At 40.9% G+C, this 16465-nt stretch overlaps 1 protein-coding gene across 2 annotated transcripts in view; it reads left to right on the top strand.

The window, feature by feature from the left end:
* Window positions 1-205: 205 nt before the first annotated feature.
* Window positions 206-16465, top strand: part of PPP2R2B (protein phosphatase 2 regulatory subunit Bbeta) — a 95471-nt gene continuing 79211 nt past the window's right edge. Inside the window, exons 1-2 of one of the 2 annotated variants that reach the window (XM_032196714.1) lie at window positions 206-377; window positions 515-592. In XM_032196714.1, the coding sequence (XP_032052605.1) occupies window positions 368-377; window positions 515-592 (88 nt within the window). In that variant the 5' untranslated portion in view covers window positions 206-367. Of the gene's footprint in view, window positions 378-514; window positions 593-5321; window positions 5542-16465 lie in introns of those variants that run through there. The other variant, XM_032196712.1, reaches the window with a different exon arrangement.

The raw sequence follows: 16465 nt of genomic DNA, 5'->3' as shown, positions 1-16465 counted from the left end.
TCTGATGGGATTTGTTACCTAGCAGTTTATAACTAGACTGTCCATAAACTGGAAAAAATAAAAAATTAAAAAAAAAATCATAGTAGCAGTAGTTATCCTTTTGTCTGTTTCAGTCTCTCTTTAACAGCGATGGAAATGATTGGGGCCATTAGCATTCTGATGAAGAGAGGCTGTGACAAAGGCTGTGACTACAGGGCCTCCTGACTCTTCTGCGATGCTGCCAGTGATGTAGAGGGGACTGACTCCAATTGCACCATTTTTGAAATAGCCCTAACATGGTATGGAGAAAACAGACAGACGGGCAATTCATAATGCGGGCGTAATGTTCTTAGTTTTGCAGCGTTAGCTTTGCATTTTATATGGAAGAATGATACCAGGTGAGAAAATATTTCTCTTCATGCAGGGATTGCAGATATTTATGTGCCAATTTATATATGTTTGTGTGTTTAAAAAAGGGCAAGCTACATACAAAAGTGATCACATCTTATCTTCTTTCTGCATGTTTCCTTGGCAGGATTTGAAAACTTCATGCAGGATGTACTGTGGTGCTTTAGTCAAGTAAAAGGAACTATTGATATTGGGGTGACGGAAGGTAGGTTTATTTTTCCTTTTTTGTTGCCGTGATCAGAAGACCTTGTTTGTCATGTACTTCTTGCCTCAATCAATGTGCAGGGTGTTTGTATGCATGCTGTTGGGTGAAACTGCTGGCAAAGAGACAAGTTACAGTTTTTTTCTCTTCTGCTTTCATTATGTATTTGTGCATTTAAAGAGATGAATAACTAATATTAGCTATTGCTTGAAATATTTGTTTGAAGGCATTTTGGTTTAACAGTATCAATAGTCTTTAAAATAACTTTTCCTTGGCTTTGAGCTTTTATTTACATGAATGTTTCAGGGAATTATGAGACAGCCTCTCCCACCATAACATCCTTTATAGGAATCAGTTGGGTTCTGTTTCTGGGTGACATAAGTATTAACTTGCTCCTTATTCTTGTATTGGGAGTTAAAATAAATTGCACTGTGCACACTTACACAGATAGATATCTATGTAGGAGGAATTAGCACAGGTGGTTGGGGGATTTATGAGTCCAAGACATCCCCCTTCACACCCAGAAACGTTCAGAGTGATTTGTGTTCCTAAATCACTTAGACATTTCTCTTTCTGCAAGCGTACCCATTCTGTGTTTAGCCAACACGTGGATTGCAAAAAACATGGACAATTGATAAGAAATAAATCCATTCAATTTTCCTGCCCTTAAAGTTGAATATTTTCATGTTATTCTGTTCCTCCTATAGGATCACTCCTCTGTGTTTAGCTTCATGCTGGGTATTTTCCTACATGTTCTTATTTTCATCTTCCATTCTTTTACAGCATTGATTGTTAATCCATTAATTTATTTCTCCCCCCATTTCACATTTTGTTCCCTGTATGTACTTTAACCCTCATAGATAACTGAATTCTCTATCACATCCCTCTTCTCCTAACCCTCCCAGTACAGGCAATGGTTTTGTGCTGTAGAGTGGCCAGATAAACAATGGTGAAATTCTGTCTTCCTATGTGCAGAGCACTAATCAACTAAAGGCTATAAGCTGAAGTAATCCAGAGACATGATGGCAAGGAAAGGCTCCTGCAATTTTTTCTTGGGGTATCTTGGAGTCACAGAACAGAAGAAGCTAATAGATAATACTTTAAAGGCTATATTCAGTGAAACCCATAAGGAAAAAGTCAAATTGGTCTTTCAGATCTCATCAACATGTACAAATGGCCTCACTGTGACTGAGCAGAAAGTTCTGGAGAACATTTTATATATGGGTTTGAGTTTTCGGCTGTTATGCCATTTTTGTTTGTGTTTGTATGACAATATGGGCATGTATGTGTACAGATGTACATATACATAAATTGTACCATAAATGTATGTTGATATCACAGATGCCTCCACTTTACCAGAAGTTTGTATTTAACTTGTTAGCTTTATGCTAGTGTTTATGGCACATTTCTGACTTTCAGGACTCTGGTTAACATCGAAGCATCCTGAATTTACAATTTAATTAATGATTGGAATGCCTGAAGCTGTGTACAGTAAGTTGAAAGGAGATGCTACTATTATGTTTATGGTGTTCTGCATCTTTAAATTTAGAAAAGCCTGCCTACTTCAGCTGGATGCAGTGTCATTCTGCCTTTAAAATGTTGCAGAGAATAATTCTGTATGCTTGCTCTTTTCCATGCACACATAAGCCTACACAAACAGAGATACCCACAAACTTTATAATTTTGTTCTTTTCTTGTTTGTTGCTTTCCTTGTCTTTGAATATGGTATCATAATGTGTAGTGCTTGTCCTGATGAAACCAGTGATTTAATGGATTCTTTAACTCTCTAACACAACTGTCTGGATGAATGAGATCTTTTATGCATAGATGGGAGGCCTGGGACATCTTTCAGCTGCTCTAACAAACACAGTGCTTTCAATGTTAAATGTGAAGTAAATGATGTTGCTGATTCTCTTTGGTATGCCACACTGCTTTGGCTATATTTCATTACTACTAACAGGAAACCAGTTTTAGAGATCTTGCCTTATTTTGATGTAATGATAATTAGCAATCAGGTATAGACACCAGATTTGTGCAAATTTAAGAGGTCAAATTTCCTCTAGTTTGCTTGAGCCTCAAGATAGGCAGTGTAGAACTACTACTGTTGTGAGAATACAACCATACAGTTGGTGCAGGCTTTATGACTGGCATGCAGGCATTCAGCACTTCAATCTTTGTCATATTAAGTTATTCAGGTGTAAAACATATATACAGCAAAGTTATCAAGTGGAGAAATGCCGCATAAACAGTAATGGCTAGATTAAAATGATCCTAATGCAGTCAGATGTTTTACCTGGTGTCTGGAATATCATCAGGTCCTAGCAAGCTGCTGTGACCAACAGCCATTTCCAGTGCACCTGAGATTTTTATTACATCTGCTTCCAATTGTCTGTGCTTGCCATATCATCCAAAGGTATAAACAATAGCTCCAAATGAAAGATCTAAATGTTGCATGACTGTTAGCAGGCTCACCAAGCTGATTCAGAGCCTGGCTTGTGTTCTTACATTGTGGTTTCATTTCTGTGTTGCTTGCTAATTGAGCTTGAATAAATATCCTGGTTTTTGCATGTGAAATGAAACTCAGTTTGTTAATGGAACATAAAAACTGACTATAAATATTTAAATAGATCAAAGCCACAATAATGATTGCCCTTCTTCTGTACATGATTTTAATGAGGTGGAATTAATCTGTTTCTTGGGGAATGTTCATATCTACTTTCAAGTGGAAAAAATATTTTTTTTCCTGTCATACAATGGGAGCTATTTACATCAATATGGAAGAGAGGCATAGCATTTACAGACTTCAGTCCTACATGTAGGTCTCAGATATGGCTTCTATTTCAAGCTGATTCTGAGTTTCTGAGTAAACCTTAAGCAAGTGAATGCACAGCTCTGTGTGGATAGAACTTATTCCAGAGCCTCTGGAATAACCTCTGACTGCAATGTATCTGCTTGCATAACTAGATGGTAGAGACAGAAACTACAAGGATTATATATATGTGTGTGTATCCATATATATATGTATATATACACACATATAGATAGATCGATACAGTTAAAAAGACAGACATAAAGAGAAGAGAGATACAGGGTTTTAGGAAGAAATGTAGTCCTCCTCCTGAAGCTCTGAGAGTGACCAAGGAAGCAGAGCTAGGACAAATCTTTCTGGGCTCTTAAGCACAGAGGCAAAGAGAGTCCCTTTCTGGTCAGTTGAGGGATTTGGACTGGCAGTCATTTTTATTCTCCCTTCCTGAAACAGGAGACAGGTCAATACCACACAATTTATTTAAGTTCCAGGGGTGGAATAAACTTCTATCCCTCTGCTACCACAGCAAGTTACACAAACTCAGTAATGTGACTGTGAGGTACATATACAAACATATAAAGGTAGCTGCTGCCATGAACAGTGCTTCATAAAATCCTGTCTCTTTTACCTTCATACCTGTTTGCTGGAATGGATTTGTGATTCACAATAGTAGTTAATCTGCAGCCTTCACTTTTGTGTGATGCAACTGCAGTGAGCTCTCCTCCCTAAGCAGGAAGGCTTTGCATGGCTTGCAGCCCAGACCTGCAGTTTTCCTTACAAGTCCAGAGAGGGTATTTTGAATAAAGAGAAAGAGATTAAAGTGAAATGAAAAGCTTCTCTCTTCACTGCCACAGGTGCTTTGCATCTCTCCAGTAAAAACACAGTTGTGCTGTCATCTGATAATGACAGCAAGATTAGACTGCAGCGGGATGATGAAACCAAACAGCAAACTGACTCAGTGCTCAACAAGGCAACAGTGTTGAGTGATTTGGTCCTAAAACAAAATACTTGTCCATAGAGTAATTAAACATCAGAAAAACAAGATACTTGAGCATCAGCAACTATCATGTTACGTCCTTCCAGGCTGTCCTCTTGATATCATGATATTTTCCACTACGTGCACCCGAGCAGGCTGCTCCAGAGTGGGTGCTGAGTTTGGAGTGCACTCAGCTGTGAAATATTTCTGCCTTAAAAACCGTGTTGCAGCTGCAGAAAACATGAGAAAGATTGATTTAAAACTCCTTCACTTAAATAGCACAAGTCTGACTGGGTACTGGGGAGTGTGGGTTAAGGGCACTGCTACAGAAAAGTCCAGAATATAGTAAAAGGCATTTTTATTGGACGGCTCAACTGGTATTCTGTGGCTTCCCAGTGTGGTGCTGGGTTTTTGCGTTTCTTTTCTTTTTCTTTCGCATCTTCTGGTCACTCCCTGCTCTCAGAATACGTTAGGAATGCGGGAGGGCTGAGCGAGACTTGTCGTGAAGCTGCCAGGCTCGGGCTGCTCTGACCCGCCGGGGCAACGCGTCCTCGGAAAGCAGCGTTGCCGTGGAAATCCCCGGGTGTGGGAACCGCTCGGCTGGGCTTCGCTCCTGCACGGGGCGAGCCGCGGCGCCGAGGAGCGCTGACGGCCCCGGGCTCCCCGGCCGCCCGCTCCGGAGCGCCCGCAGCCTCGGCGGCGATGCGCCCGAGAGCGGGCCCCGAGCGGCGGCCGGCGGGGCGCTGCGGAACGGCGCCGGGCAGCCGCGCGGGGCCGAGCGGGGGCAGCCGCCCGGCCGGGCTGAGTCAGCAGCGCGGCCCCGCTCCGCTCCGCGCCGCTCCGCCTCGGGGCCGGGGCCGGGGCCGCGGCGGCTCCGCCGGGCCGGCAGCGCGGGGCCCTCTCCCCGCCGGGCAGCCGCCGCGGCGAGCCCGAGCCCGAGCCCCTGCCCGTGCCATGTAGGCCGTCTGCAAACCGGAACGATCCTCATGGCTTGAGGCGGGCTTGCCGCAAGTTTTGCTTTTATTTGTAGTGATTTTCTTTTTTAGCCTTACATGGTGTTCTTACCCTTTTTTAATTACCGTTTTCGGAAGATGAAATGCTTTTCTCGTTACCTGTCGTACATCTTCAGGCCTGCCACCTCCATCCTGTCCTGCAGCTGCCACACGGAAGGTACCGGCTGCCCGGGGCGGCGCGGGGGGGGCGCGGCGGCAGAAATCGGCTTCTGGCCGCCGGCAGCGGGAGCGGCTGTTACCGGTGCTGCTGATCGCAGGAGAAGGCTCAAACGGCGGCAGAAAGCTTAAAAGGCGTTCGGAGGCTTAGCAGAAAATGATTTTGTTTCTGTGAATACTTGTTTTACTATCAAGTCTGCGCTAATTTTGCAAACTAGCAAGCAGCAGGTCTGGCTTAAGGGAAGACTTTCTAGCTATTGCTTTACAAGTTTATGTAGTTTGTAATTGGGGTTCTTAATTCATCTGTATATTTCCAAGAAAATTAAAAAATAATTTCCTGCAGTTTCTGCATTTGGTTGTCTGTGCTATTTCATTCATTCGGTAAAGCCTGTTTTCAGGTCTCAGCAAAACAGCTGTGCAGCTCTTTGGGATAAATGGGGTGTTACGACAGCGCTTGAACTTGGTGTTTGGTGGGCAGGAATGCAAAGTATCAGGTCTACATCTCGCTGAGATTTCAGTGACGCTTCTCGCATAGGGAGTCCTTTTTCATGCTAATGTATAATCTGGTGTGATATGACTGCATGCACATGTGCTGCGTGTGAACGATCAGCAGTTCTGTGAACCATCTAGTTAGTTCCCAACAGGGCTGCAGGATCAATGCTACTTTCCTAGACCTAGTCACAGCACTTTCTGTCACTTGCCCTAGCCATAGTTAGTATGGGGAGATAAACCCAGTCACTGACAAGTCCCTCTTTACGTGGTGCTACCCATACCCAAGGTACTAAGAAGAAATTAGGAGTCAAATCCTGTTTTAAGCTACACATAGATATTGGCCAATGTTGCTCTGTGGACGTTGTGTGCTGTCTTGTGCTTGAAGATGAGCCTCGTGGTGCTGTCTTTGCTCAGGGTACCAGAAAGTGGATTTAATCATAAATATTCTCCAATTGGTTTATAGGGATCTTTAACCACTCAGATGAGGGATTCAGAGCCAACTTAAGTCTTTAAACTCTTTTTTTTTGTTCCTCCTTGAAAATTTGTCAAGAGTATTCTTAATATTTAAGTATTGAATTCCTTGTTGTGAAAGGCTTGGATAATAGAGAAAAGGGGCAGAGTTTGTGGGTATTTGCATTTTGGTCCTAAGAAGAGTTCCTAATGTTGCTTTTTGTAAATAACTGTTGTCAAGTGAAACTATTTTTATGGGTGCCTTGAAATGCATTCCGTGTTTCACACACTGGAGTATTTCAGAAGTCTTCAATTTTGATGGTTGAATTAGATATTTCTCTGTGGTGTTTGGTAAAACACTACATCTGAAAGATGTTTCAGCTTTAATGCAGCGTATGTAGGATAGATACCTCTGTCAAGAGCCCTTTTCCTTTCTGAGCGGCGCGCCATGTGCCGTCCTGTGTGATTGCAATGACTACTTGACACCATGCTATTATCAGTTATTTACTTAAAAGATTCCTGTGAAATAAATTGGTGTATAAATGAGGCTGTTGATCTGCACCTACGTGGGGGAGTGTCTCTCGGAAGGGGGGTAGATCTTCAGGAAGAGTCTGCTCTGCATCTTCTTTTCAGTTAAATCATGATGCAAGTTCTCTGTCAAGAGGGAGGGCTCTGGGGAGGTGCTGGACAGCTGTGGCAAACAAGAAATTGCATGTATAGTCTATCTTAGGGCATGTGAATTAGCAGCTTGAAAGCAGCTCTGGAACAGATCTCTCTATACTCAAATAGGTCCATGGCCTGAGTTTGTGTCTGAGAGAGTTTTGTGTAGACAAAGATGAACACAAGGGGAGAGAGGAGACATCTGATGAGGATTTTACTGTTAACTTGATATACAATATACATATGTTGTGCATCTGAATGTGATTCAGGTGTGCCATGTCTTTGCAGGATCTCCACTTGAGCCACCTGTTTTCTGGGAAAGATGCTATGAATTCTGACATTCAGCTTGATTTATTTAGCCTGTCTTATTTACTCTCTTTGAACACCAATGTTGAATTTACAGCTCATAAACAGCAGAAATAATTATAGTCTTATCCTTTCTGTGTCTTAGCTACCTCAATGAACAGAAGATTTCCTCCTCCCCCCAAAAAATAAATAAATAAATAAATAAATTTGTAAACCTGATAAAAGCAAAAGAAGGAACAATGGTTAAACGCGATATAGTGAACAAACAGAAATTCTGTTATAAAAGCTGTAGCTGTTTTGATTTTTAACAAGGAAAAACAACCTTCCCTTCACTCAAATTTCAACATACTTATTTGGCTATTTTAAGACTGTGTAGACTGAAATACCAACCTCATCCATGAACAATGTGAAAATCCAGATGAATAGTGTGGGTATGTACGCTCACAATTGTTTTTTGAGATGATTGGCTTCAATCTCTGCCCAATGTGTGGATCTATCTAAAAAGAGGCATGGTGGGGAGTACCTTGCCTAGGCTCTTGATTGCTTGACTGAGAATGTTATCAGGCTGCAGATATGGAGTGGAAGGATCAAGCAGGCGGGACTGGGCATTAGATGATGACACTCCAGGCTAAATTATTATATCTATCTAGGTTATGTTTCAGTTTAAGCAGACAGTGTGGACTTGCTTTATTTAATTTCATCTGAAATCTGTTGGGGTAATTTGTTCTCCTTAGAACAATTCAGACTAACTCTGGAGTTCTTTCTTTGAAAAAAAAGTCTCTGAAAGTTTCTTTTGTTTTCATTTTGACTTTGTCCTAAGGCAATGCTCCTTAAGATATCCTAAACAAGCAATTTTTTGATTGCTCTACTGGAATAAGTTGTTCAATGGAGAAGTGGACCTCATTGTTTTAGGGGAGGTCATATGAGAGTACTAAAAAGGAGAAAAAAAAATCAAGAAAGAATAGCACACTGGCATGCTATCTATTCTTATCCATTGCAAACAATACATTAAAAAAAGAAAAACTTTTATAGAGCTATTTTTCATACCAATTATCAGATGCATATAATTAACTAAGGGCTAAACTGAGGTCTGGAGAGTTTAAATGGCTATGTTACAGGCTAAATCGCTAGCAGAACTGAGAAGACAATCCAGGGAAGAGTGTTTCTCCTCCTTCAGTCCTATGAGTGGCTAAAAAGGCCAAACGCAGAATGGCTGGGGTTGGAAGGGACCTCTGAAGGTTATCTAGTCCAACCCCCTGCTGAGCAGGATCCTCTACAACACCTTACACAGGATGGCATCCAGGTGGGTGGACAAGAACGCTCTGTATATAATGTCCAGCAGAGCAGGATCTAGTGCTTGTACCTACACATTGGATTAATGAAGTTGCATTTTGGTATCTCTGGCTTGCTCTAATGGAGCACTAACATTCACAAATGGATGGGACTGTTTATGGGGGGAAGATGTGATGCCACAGTCAGTGGATTCAGATACTGCACAGGCCAGCACAGAGCCCAGGACACCCTTGGCAAGTCTTTCAGCCAGGTTTTCCTCCAAAAACAGACAGAATGAACAGGATGTCAGCCTGTCAAACAGAAAAGGCTGCTTTGGTCATTCAGCCTGGCAGTGGTATACCTCAGTGTGTCACTCTGGGTACTTACCCATTCCTGACAAAGGTTTTCCTCTGAACACCTTTCTAAAGCCTGCTCTGTCTGGATGGAGGTCTGACAGTTAGACATGGCTTCTTGGAAAGGGGCGTGTGTACTGTAAAACCATCACAGCATGCTGTTTTCCTGTAGAGCAGAACCAGCTTTTTCCTCTGTCAGGTTCGTGCAGGACCCATGATGTCTCTAATGGGTTTGTGAAGTAAACGGTGTAGAATCCAGTGCATGCCAAGCCTTCATTTTGTCCCATTGAACCTAGAAACCTGTAGCTTGACTGAATAGTAAGAGTTTGACAGAATTTGAGTCAACCTTTTGGACCCTTTATGTTCATTCTGAACTGCGTTTGAGTGAGGAATATTGCTGTAGAAAAGCATTTCTTGATCTGCTAAGTTGCAAAACAACTCTTTGGTTCTACCTTGTTCTCATGGTGGTGTGTGCACTGCAAATTTATCCAAATATCTTTTGATATGGAATGTGCACTGTGGACTTCTAATGTTTATTATTTACTGAAAAAGGGTTAAACTTTAGAGTGATTAGTACCTTAACAGAACTACATATATTATTTTCATGTTAGTTCACAACTGTGGATGGATTGCAGCATCTGGTAAACTTGGTATGTGTTCACAAAATAAATCACTTCAGAATAAATACAAATGCACTGATCAAAATAGCTGCTGCTTTTTTTTTTTTTTTTTTTTTCAAAAACTGTCTTTTTTTTGTTGTTGTTATTTTTTCAACATGTTCAACCCAAGGATATCAAAGATTGTTTAAATCCTTAGCTAAGTAACTTTCAGGAAAAATGCCTTTGAATTACAAAAACAATATCCTTTCCTGCAGATGAGGAAGCAAGCACAAAGATGGGAAATGAGTTCTGAGGTCAAAATTGTCAAACTTTTAGTCATACATATGCTTATCTTCCAGAACTTAAATAGGAATGTATTTCTGTGTTCTTTTCTGAGCACAGTTTTGGAAAGTTGGCTTTTCTGTAGAAGTACTAATTCTTTTGAATGCTTCAACTGAAGTTTAGACATAATATTTAATTCTTAACCTTAAAACCTGTTAATGTGCTTAGGAGATCTTTAATTGCATTATTCATTTGACAGTCAGACCAACAACTTGCATACATCTTCAGTAACTTCCAAACTTTTTCCAATTGGGTTGACATTGGTTGAGCTGGTAGGAGGTCTGGAATCACTTTGTATTTGGCAGTGCTGGGTGTAGCCACTCTTTGCTGCAGTTGTATGATCCTAGTGCACCACTGTGTTAGTTTGGTGCAGATACAAATCTGCAAGCAATAAAAATGGGTCTGCTTTCTGTTCATTCACTAACACTGCAATTGATATTAAAAGATTAAAATGTAAATGATTCATATGAAAGACTTCATCTGATATCTGAATTTACTGTTACAGTCTAGATAGTTTTTTATTGTAGCAGAATAATAATGATGTAAATCTAATACTGCAATACTATAGAAATACCTCCTAAAAATCTGAACAAAGCAATTTAAAACATATATAAAAAATCATTTCAAACTAGGCTCAGAAGAAATATGTACTATAGGTTTTATATTATTTTATCAACTCTAATCATCATAACATTGTAATATGAAACTATAGTACTTCCTTAAATTTCTCATGTACTTGTGCAAACTAACTAAAGAAGGTATCTCCTGAACACATGTGAAGAAGTTAAGACAAAGGTTTGGAGTTCAGTTGGTGCTGTGAGTAGGCACAAGCAGTATTGATGCAAGCAATAAACTTAGTGTTTGCTCTGCACCAACAAATCTCAATTTTTCTTGATTTGAATAATTTACCAGGAGTGTGGCATTACTCTGCATCTCATGCCTGCACATTCTTTATTTGTACAAATAACTTAGAGTGACTAAATCAAAGAGCTTACTGGAAAAAAAAAAAAAGTTGGGGGGTAATACATTATGATTAGTAGAAGTGCAAGCACAAGGTTTGTGATTGTTAATAGGGAACTTTTATACCGGCTAGTTTTCTTTTTATTTGTGTGGTAGGAGGGAGACAGTGTCACATTGTACTGGGGATAGACCTTTACTTGTTTGGAAAATAGAAAAAAATACAAATAAGAGACTTCTAATATACCCAAAACTGAGATGCACATGAAGGGTAAAGCAGACTTCTCTGTGCAGTACAATCAAGGAGTAGCCACCACTGGTAATGAAGGGTTTGGAAACCCTGCCATGCTTAATCTTAGCTGTTGTCAAATGCAGATAAGGGAGAAATAGTACAAATGTGACTCATGTTAGAGAATAACAAGTGGGCAAGAAAAAAAAAACACACACACACACAAAACAAACAACCCTCATGAATCACAGCTGCAGAATTGGAAAACAAAGTCTTTGCTATACAATTACCACAAAGCATTATCTGGGTCTGTCTCATTAGTTAACCTCTCTACTGTCTTTATTACGTTATCATCATGGTTGCAGTTACTGCCCTCTTAGCTGGTATCTGGCACTTCTATTAAATTAGTCATTTCATGGCTTTTCTGGGAGATGGCATTATTAATATTTTACCTATTCTGAACTATACTCATTGGGACTGCTGATACAACGGTCTGGATTTTTCCACATTGCCCTGAGATCAAAGTATTGGGGCAGGGCTAGAAGAAAACATGGATAGGAGATAATGAATAAATAGAAGATAACTTCATAATGGTGTTTTTGAAGGGAATTTAAAAAAATGGTTTGAGAAGTCCCTTGAGAGTCACCTAGCAGGATTAACTGTACTTACTGGTAGTATTGATGTAGTACAGGGATTCTTATAAAATATCTTCATCCATGGCAGATTTGGTTTGGAATCTTACTCCCATCCAGCTGATCCATAGGCCCTTGTAATTTAGCAATAAGTTAATAAATAAACTTGAGATTTTTTTGAATGGCAGGAAATATACAGGAGAAAACTGTCAAGTTATATTGCTTCTCTCTAGACTTCAGCAACAATAATAAGAGAGAATTATTGCAGTTAATGTGGAAACACAGAGCTGTGATAAAAGATTGGAGGGCTGGTAAGAGCTTGGGAGGTCTCTTAGTTCACCTTTGCAACAGATTCTAGTGAGGTAGCTACGTTTAATGGGTTCTTGTCAAACCTCAAAGGATGCCAGATAATTACCTTTGTAGGTAATCAGTTCTAGTGTTGAGCTGTTTTTATGCTTAAAGTTTGTTTATTGCTAACAATGCTTATCTGCAAGTTAAAGCGATATTCAGTCTTCACTACATAGTCTGCAGAAGAATTGTTCAGCGTTGGCTTTATCATAATGTATTTCATCTTGTTCAGTCAAATTCATAAGACAAAACTTTCTGAACTCTCTTATTCTTGCTGGTCTTTTTTATTCTCCTTTAATGCGGAATAGCCAGGAAGGGAACTGGTGCTGTAGCTAAGAACATCATCGGTCCCTGGCAGAGAATATATCTTGCATGTTTACTGCATTCCAGCCTGCTCATGTGTTAGTGTTATGACCTGTGGGTCAATGGCTGTTAGCTCAAAATCCGTTTGTGCTTTTATATGAATCTGTCCCCCTACTTTGACCAATTTTCTAGGCACCATAGAGGAATTCTGGCTGAAGTCATAAGTTCCTGTGCTACTGAATATTGTTTGTCATGCACGGTCATGGCTATGTCAGATGGCACCCTAGACGTTGAGAAACAAAGGCTAGTTAGATGTTATGCCATCAGCCTTCCTCACCCTCCTGAAAACTTTAGTAAAACTTTTGTCATTTTCCCTACTTTCTTCTCCTCCAGGGGTCATTTTCAGTGCACGGTAAGCCCTGCAGTGTTAACGCTTAGGAAAAAAGCAATCAGAAAGCAAGCCCAAGACAAGGGATTCTCTTTGGAGTGGCCAGGTAGGCTCCGCAGGTACCTTCATCTGCTGTAGCTGCGTGCAGTTGCTGGAGTTGGTCCAGGTTTCCCAGCGGGCACAGAGTTGAGCATGGTGGCTGTGCAGGCTGGGCTCCTGGGGTGGCTCTGGGATCTGTAGTGGGAGCTTGTCCCAAAAGAGAGAGATGTGCAGCAGCTCTGAGTCCTTTGTGCCACGCTGGCACACACAGGTACCCTCCTACATCACCAGCACAGCCGCTGGCTGGGAGGCACTTTGTCACCTGCCTTCAACAGGCCTCTGGGGGGGCTCCACGTGTTCTGCTGTCACCACTGCTAACCAGCAGTGGCCGCTCTAATAATGCAGCTCAAACGTTTTCTATTCTAAGCCACTGGTCCTGATCTGTGCCTGCAGCTCTTTTTCCTTCTGAACAGTCACCCTGGTGAACTGCTCCAAGTGCAGAGCAGCCACTGTTCAAACATCTGTGGCCATAGTGCTCAAGAGCTGAGTGGGGGAAAGAACTGAAAAGGCAGTTGAATAAACAGATTAAAAAGTAAAAATAAAAAAATAAATCAATGGGATAAATATTATATATTTGAATGCTTCTTTTAAGGCCTCTGGACAATGGCTGGTGCCCGTGCCCAGGGAGGGCTATGCATGAGCCGCAGCTGCAGCAGAAGCACAGGGCAGTGTCTGTGCGTGGAGAGGGTGGGTGCCAGCCTGCAAAGCAGCCCTGCTCCCCCCGCTGGGTGTGTGGGGACAGAAAGTCTTTGTCTCTCATCCCTCTCAGAGAGGGCAGAGCCTGCTGGAGTCATCCTAAGGGGGGTACCAGGGTGCTGCATGTTTTGTCAGGCCAGTCCCAACGTGGTGCCCACTGCTGCTCACAAATCAGATGTAGGTATGTGGGGAGCTCTGTCGGTGGCAGTGAGCTCTCCTCCTGCCAGCAGTATAGGGTCTCTGTTCATCTTTCTAGGTCACACAAATACATTTTACAAGTGTCTATCCTGTGGTCTGTATTCAGTATCACTATTTTGACAAAGGCTGAGCTCTAAAAGGTCATAAAGCATCTGCTTTGGTGTAAGAACTCTGGAGCTAACTTGGCTGATTTAATGGGATAAATTAAAGGGAGTTCATCTGTTGCTTTAGGATTACTTTCACCTTCAACTCATTAATACTAAATATTTACATTATCCAGTGCTTGATTTATAAAATTTTCAATGACAAGGTGAGCAATAAGCACACACTTGAGTAATCAAAGCAGTTTATGAAACTGACTTTTAGCAAAAAATGACACACTGCTTTAGTGAAAAAAAAATACACTACATAATGAAACCAATTTTTAAGTAGGCTATTTCCTGAATGTCTTGATACTTGCAAATTTCAGGGTCATCCAGAGAACAAAATATGACTTTATTATAAAATTAAAACTTTTGAGACTATAATAATTCCCAGAATACTTGTGCGAATGGTTACCTGGCCTCAGAAAGGCTACTAAAGGATGTAGCAATTCCTGTGTTCAAGTATCCTTGAAGTAAATTTTCTCTGAAGCCTTTAAGAGTTCTCTGTTTCTTTACACTTATGTTTGTGCCCAACCTTTGCATTGGCATTTTTGGAGGCAGTAGCTGAGATGTGAAGGCCAGGGTGTTTAATCACTTATTGTTTGAACTGATTTTAAAGCTCAAAGGTGTGCTGAATAAGCTAGGGGGCTATCACTTTAGGGGGGTCTTTAACATGAAAGCTCAGCCAGAGGCACCTTAAAATTAAACTTTACATTAGGAAGCATCTATAAGCTGAGATTTTAGCCTCTGGAATGTTTTTGATTAATTGATGTGAAAAATAATAATTGTTTACTCATATGCTCTATAAGTCACCACAGATAATAAGTTCTCTTTTTATTAAGATCTGTGGAATAGGCCAATTTTCTGGAAGAAACAGCAATACCAAAGTGAAGGGGAAGAGTATGTGGCAGCTGTTTAAAGTGTTTTAAAGCCTCTGATCCTGGGTGTTTAAACCATCAGTTAAATGGAACCAGGTGGTAAACTGAGCAGTGGCAAACTTCTGTGTCCTCTTCTCTTCTTCCATATTGCCTCTGCAGAGGCACTTTGCAGAACAAACCTTGGTCTGGATTCTGGAGTGCTCTTGAGATGGCAGGGTTCCACAGCCAAAGGCCTTGGCCTACAGTGAACCTATAATGGCCAATTTTGTACTAGTTCAGTTCTGGAGGTGTTATCTTAAGTATTATGATGAATATTATACTTTAGGATTGGTATGTCAGTTTTGTTCCCAATGTGCGTACCACAAGCGTGTTTATTTTTCTGGTGAGTCATTCTCGTGGCTTTGACTTGAGTTAATCAGGCACCAGCAGCTGGGAGCTTCACTGAAGTCCTGAATTACCCTGGCGTAAAACCTGCGTACATTATAATAGAAGCAGCTTTAATACTACAAAATGGTATATGCATTAGAGATACAGTAACGTTGTGTATGTATGGAGATATGTTTTGGTGTAACTAATAGTCTCTAATTACATGAAGAGAAGCCATTAGTTTAATGCTGATGGAGGAGAACACTGAGTTAAGATTGAGCTTTCTACAGTAATTGCATTCCCTGATCTAGCAATTCTTTAATTTCTGTCCAAGTGTTTTATCAACCCTTGTTTTTTAGAAAAGAACATCAGGAACTGAGATTAGAGGAAGGTTATGTTTATCAGAATTTGCACCACATGCAGGAATCCAACCACCTGCTCTTTTCTTTCCATGACAATAACTGAAGTTAATTTTGTGCAGCCACTAAGAAATGGATTGTAGCTTGGCAAATTCCCTATCCAAAATATTAGGCACGGTGTCAACATGAAATATAGTATATGAAAACAGTTTCTCTTCCCAGAGGACCTAAGGCCTTGTTTCTTTTATGTCCATTTCCAGTTACTCGTTTGTGTTTACTCTTGTAGAGTTACAGTGCTGTCTGTGTCTTTCTGAGGTACCAGAGGCAGCTCTTGCCTAGCACCAGACGTGGTGAAAGAGGAAGAGAGAAAGGAAAGGAGCAGGGCCCTGCCTGAACTTCTTTTATGAAATGATCAACTTTGCCCAAACAGGATATGATGGGGGGCTCTAATAGCAGTTGTGCTGCTCACGAATTGGCAAGGTGCCCAGCTCCAGAGCTGCCAGGTACAATTATTGGTATTTAGACAAATCAGTGGTGCAGATGGATCTGTTTTCTGCATTAGGGATGGCTGGTGCACCTGCATTTTTGTTGCAATAACTCAGGAGCTGGAAATATACTTCCTTGGCTGTGGCAATTGCATTTGCTCTGCATTTTTTCTTCCTCTGCCCATGTCAAGGCCTCTTAGGGGTGGAAAAGAAAAAAAATAATTATTAATATATATATTCTTACAGGCTTTTACTTTGTCCTGTACTATCTTCAGGAATTTATAAAAGAGAAAGAAGGCTGTTGCTGCTGTCACAGATACAGGGCTTTATAGTTGTAATTATATACTTTCAGTATAATTTTTACCACAGA

The sequence above is a fragment of the Aythya fuligula genome, chromosome 14 (genome assembly GCF_009819795.1).
Source record: "Aythya fuligula isolate bAytFul2 chromosome 14, bAytFul2.pri, whole genome shotgun sequence".
In the NCBI taxonomy this organism is placed as follows: Eukaryota; Metazoa; Chordata; class Aves; order Anseriformes; family Anatidae; genus Aythya; species Aythya fuligula.
Note: the sequence above shows the minus strand (reverse complement) of the source record. Positions and strands in the feature narration are given on the sequence as shown.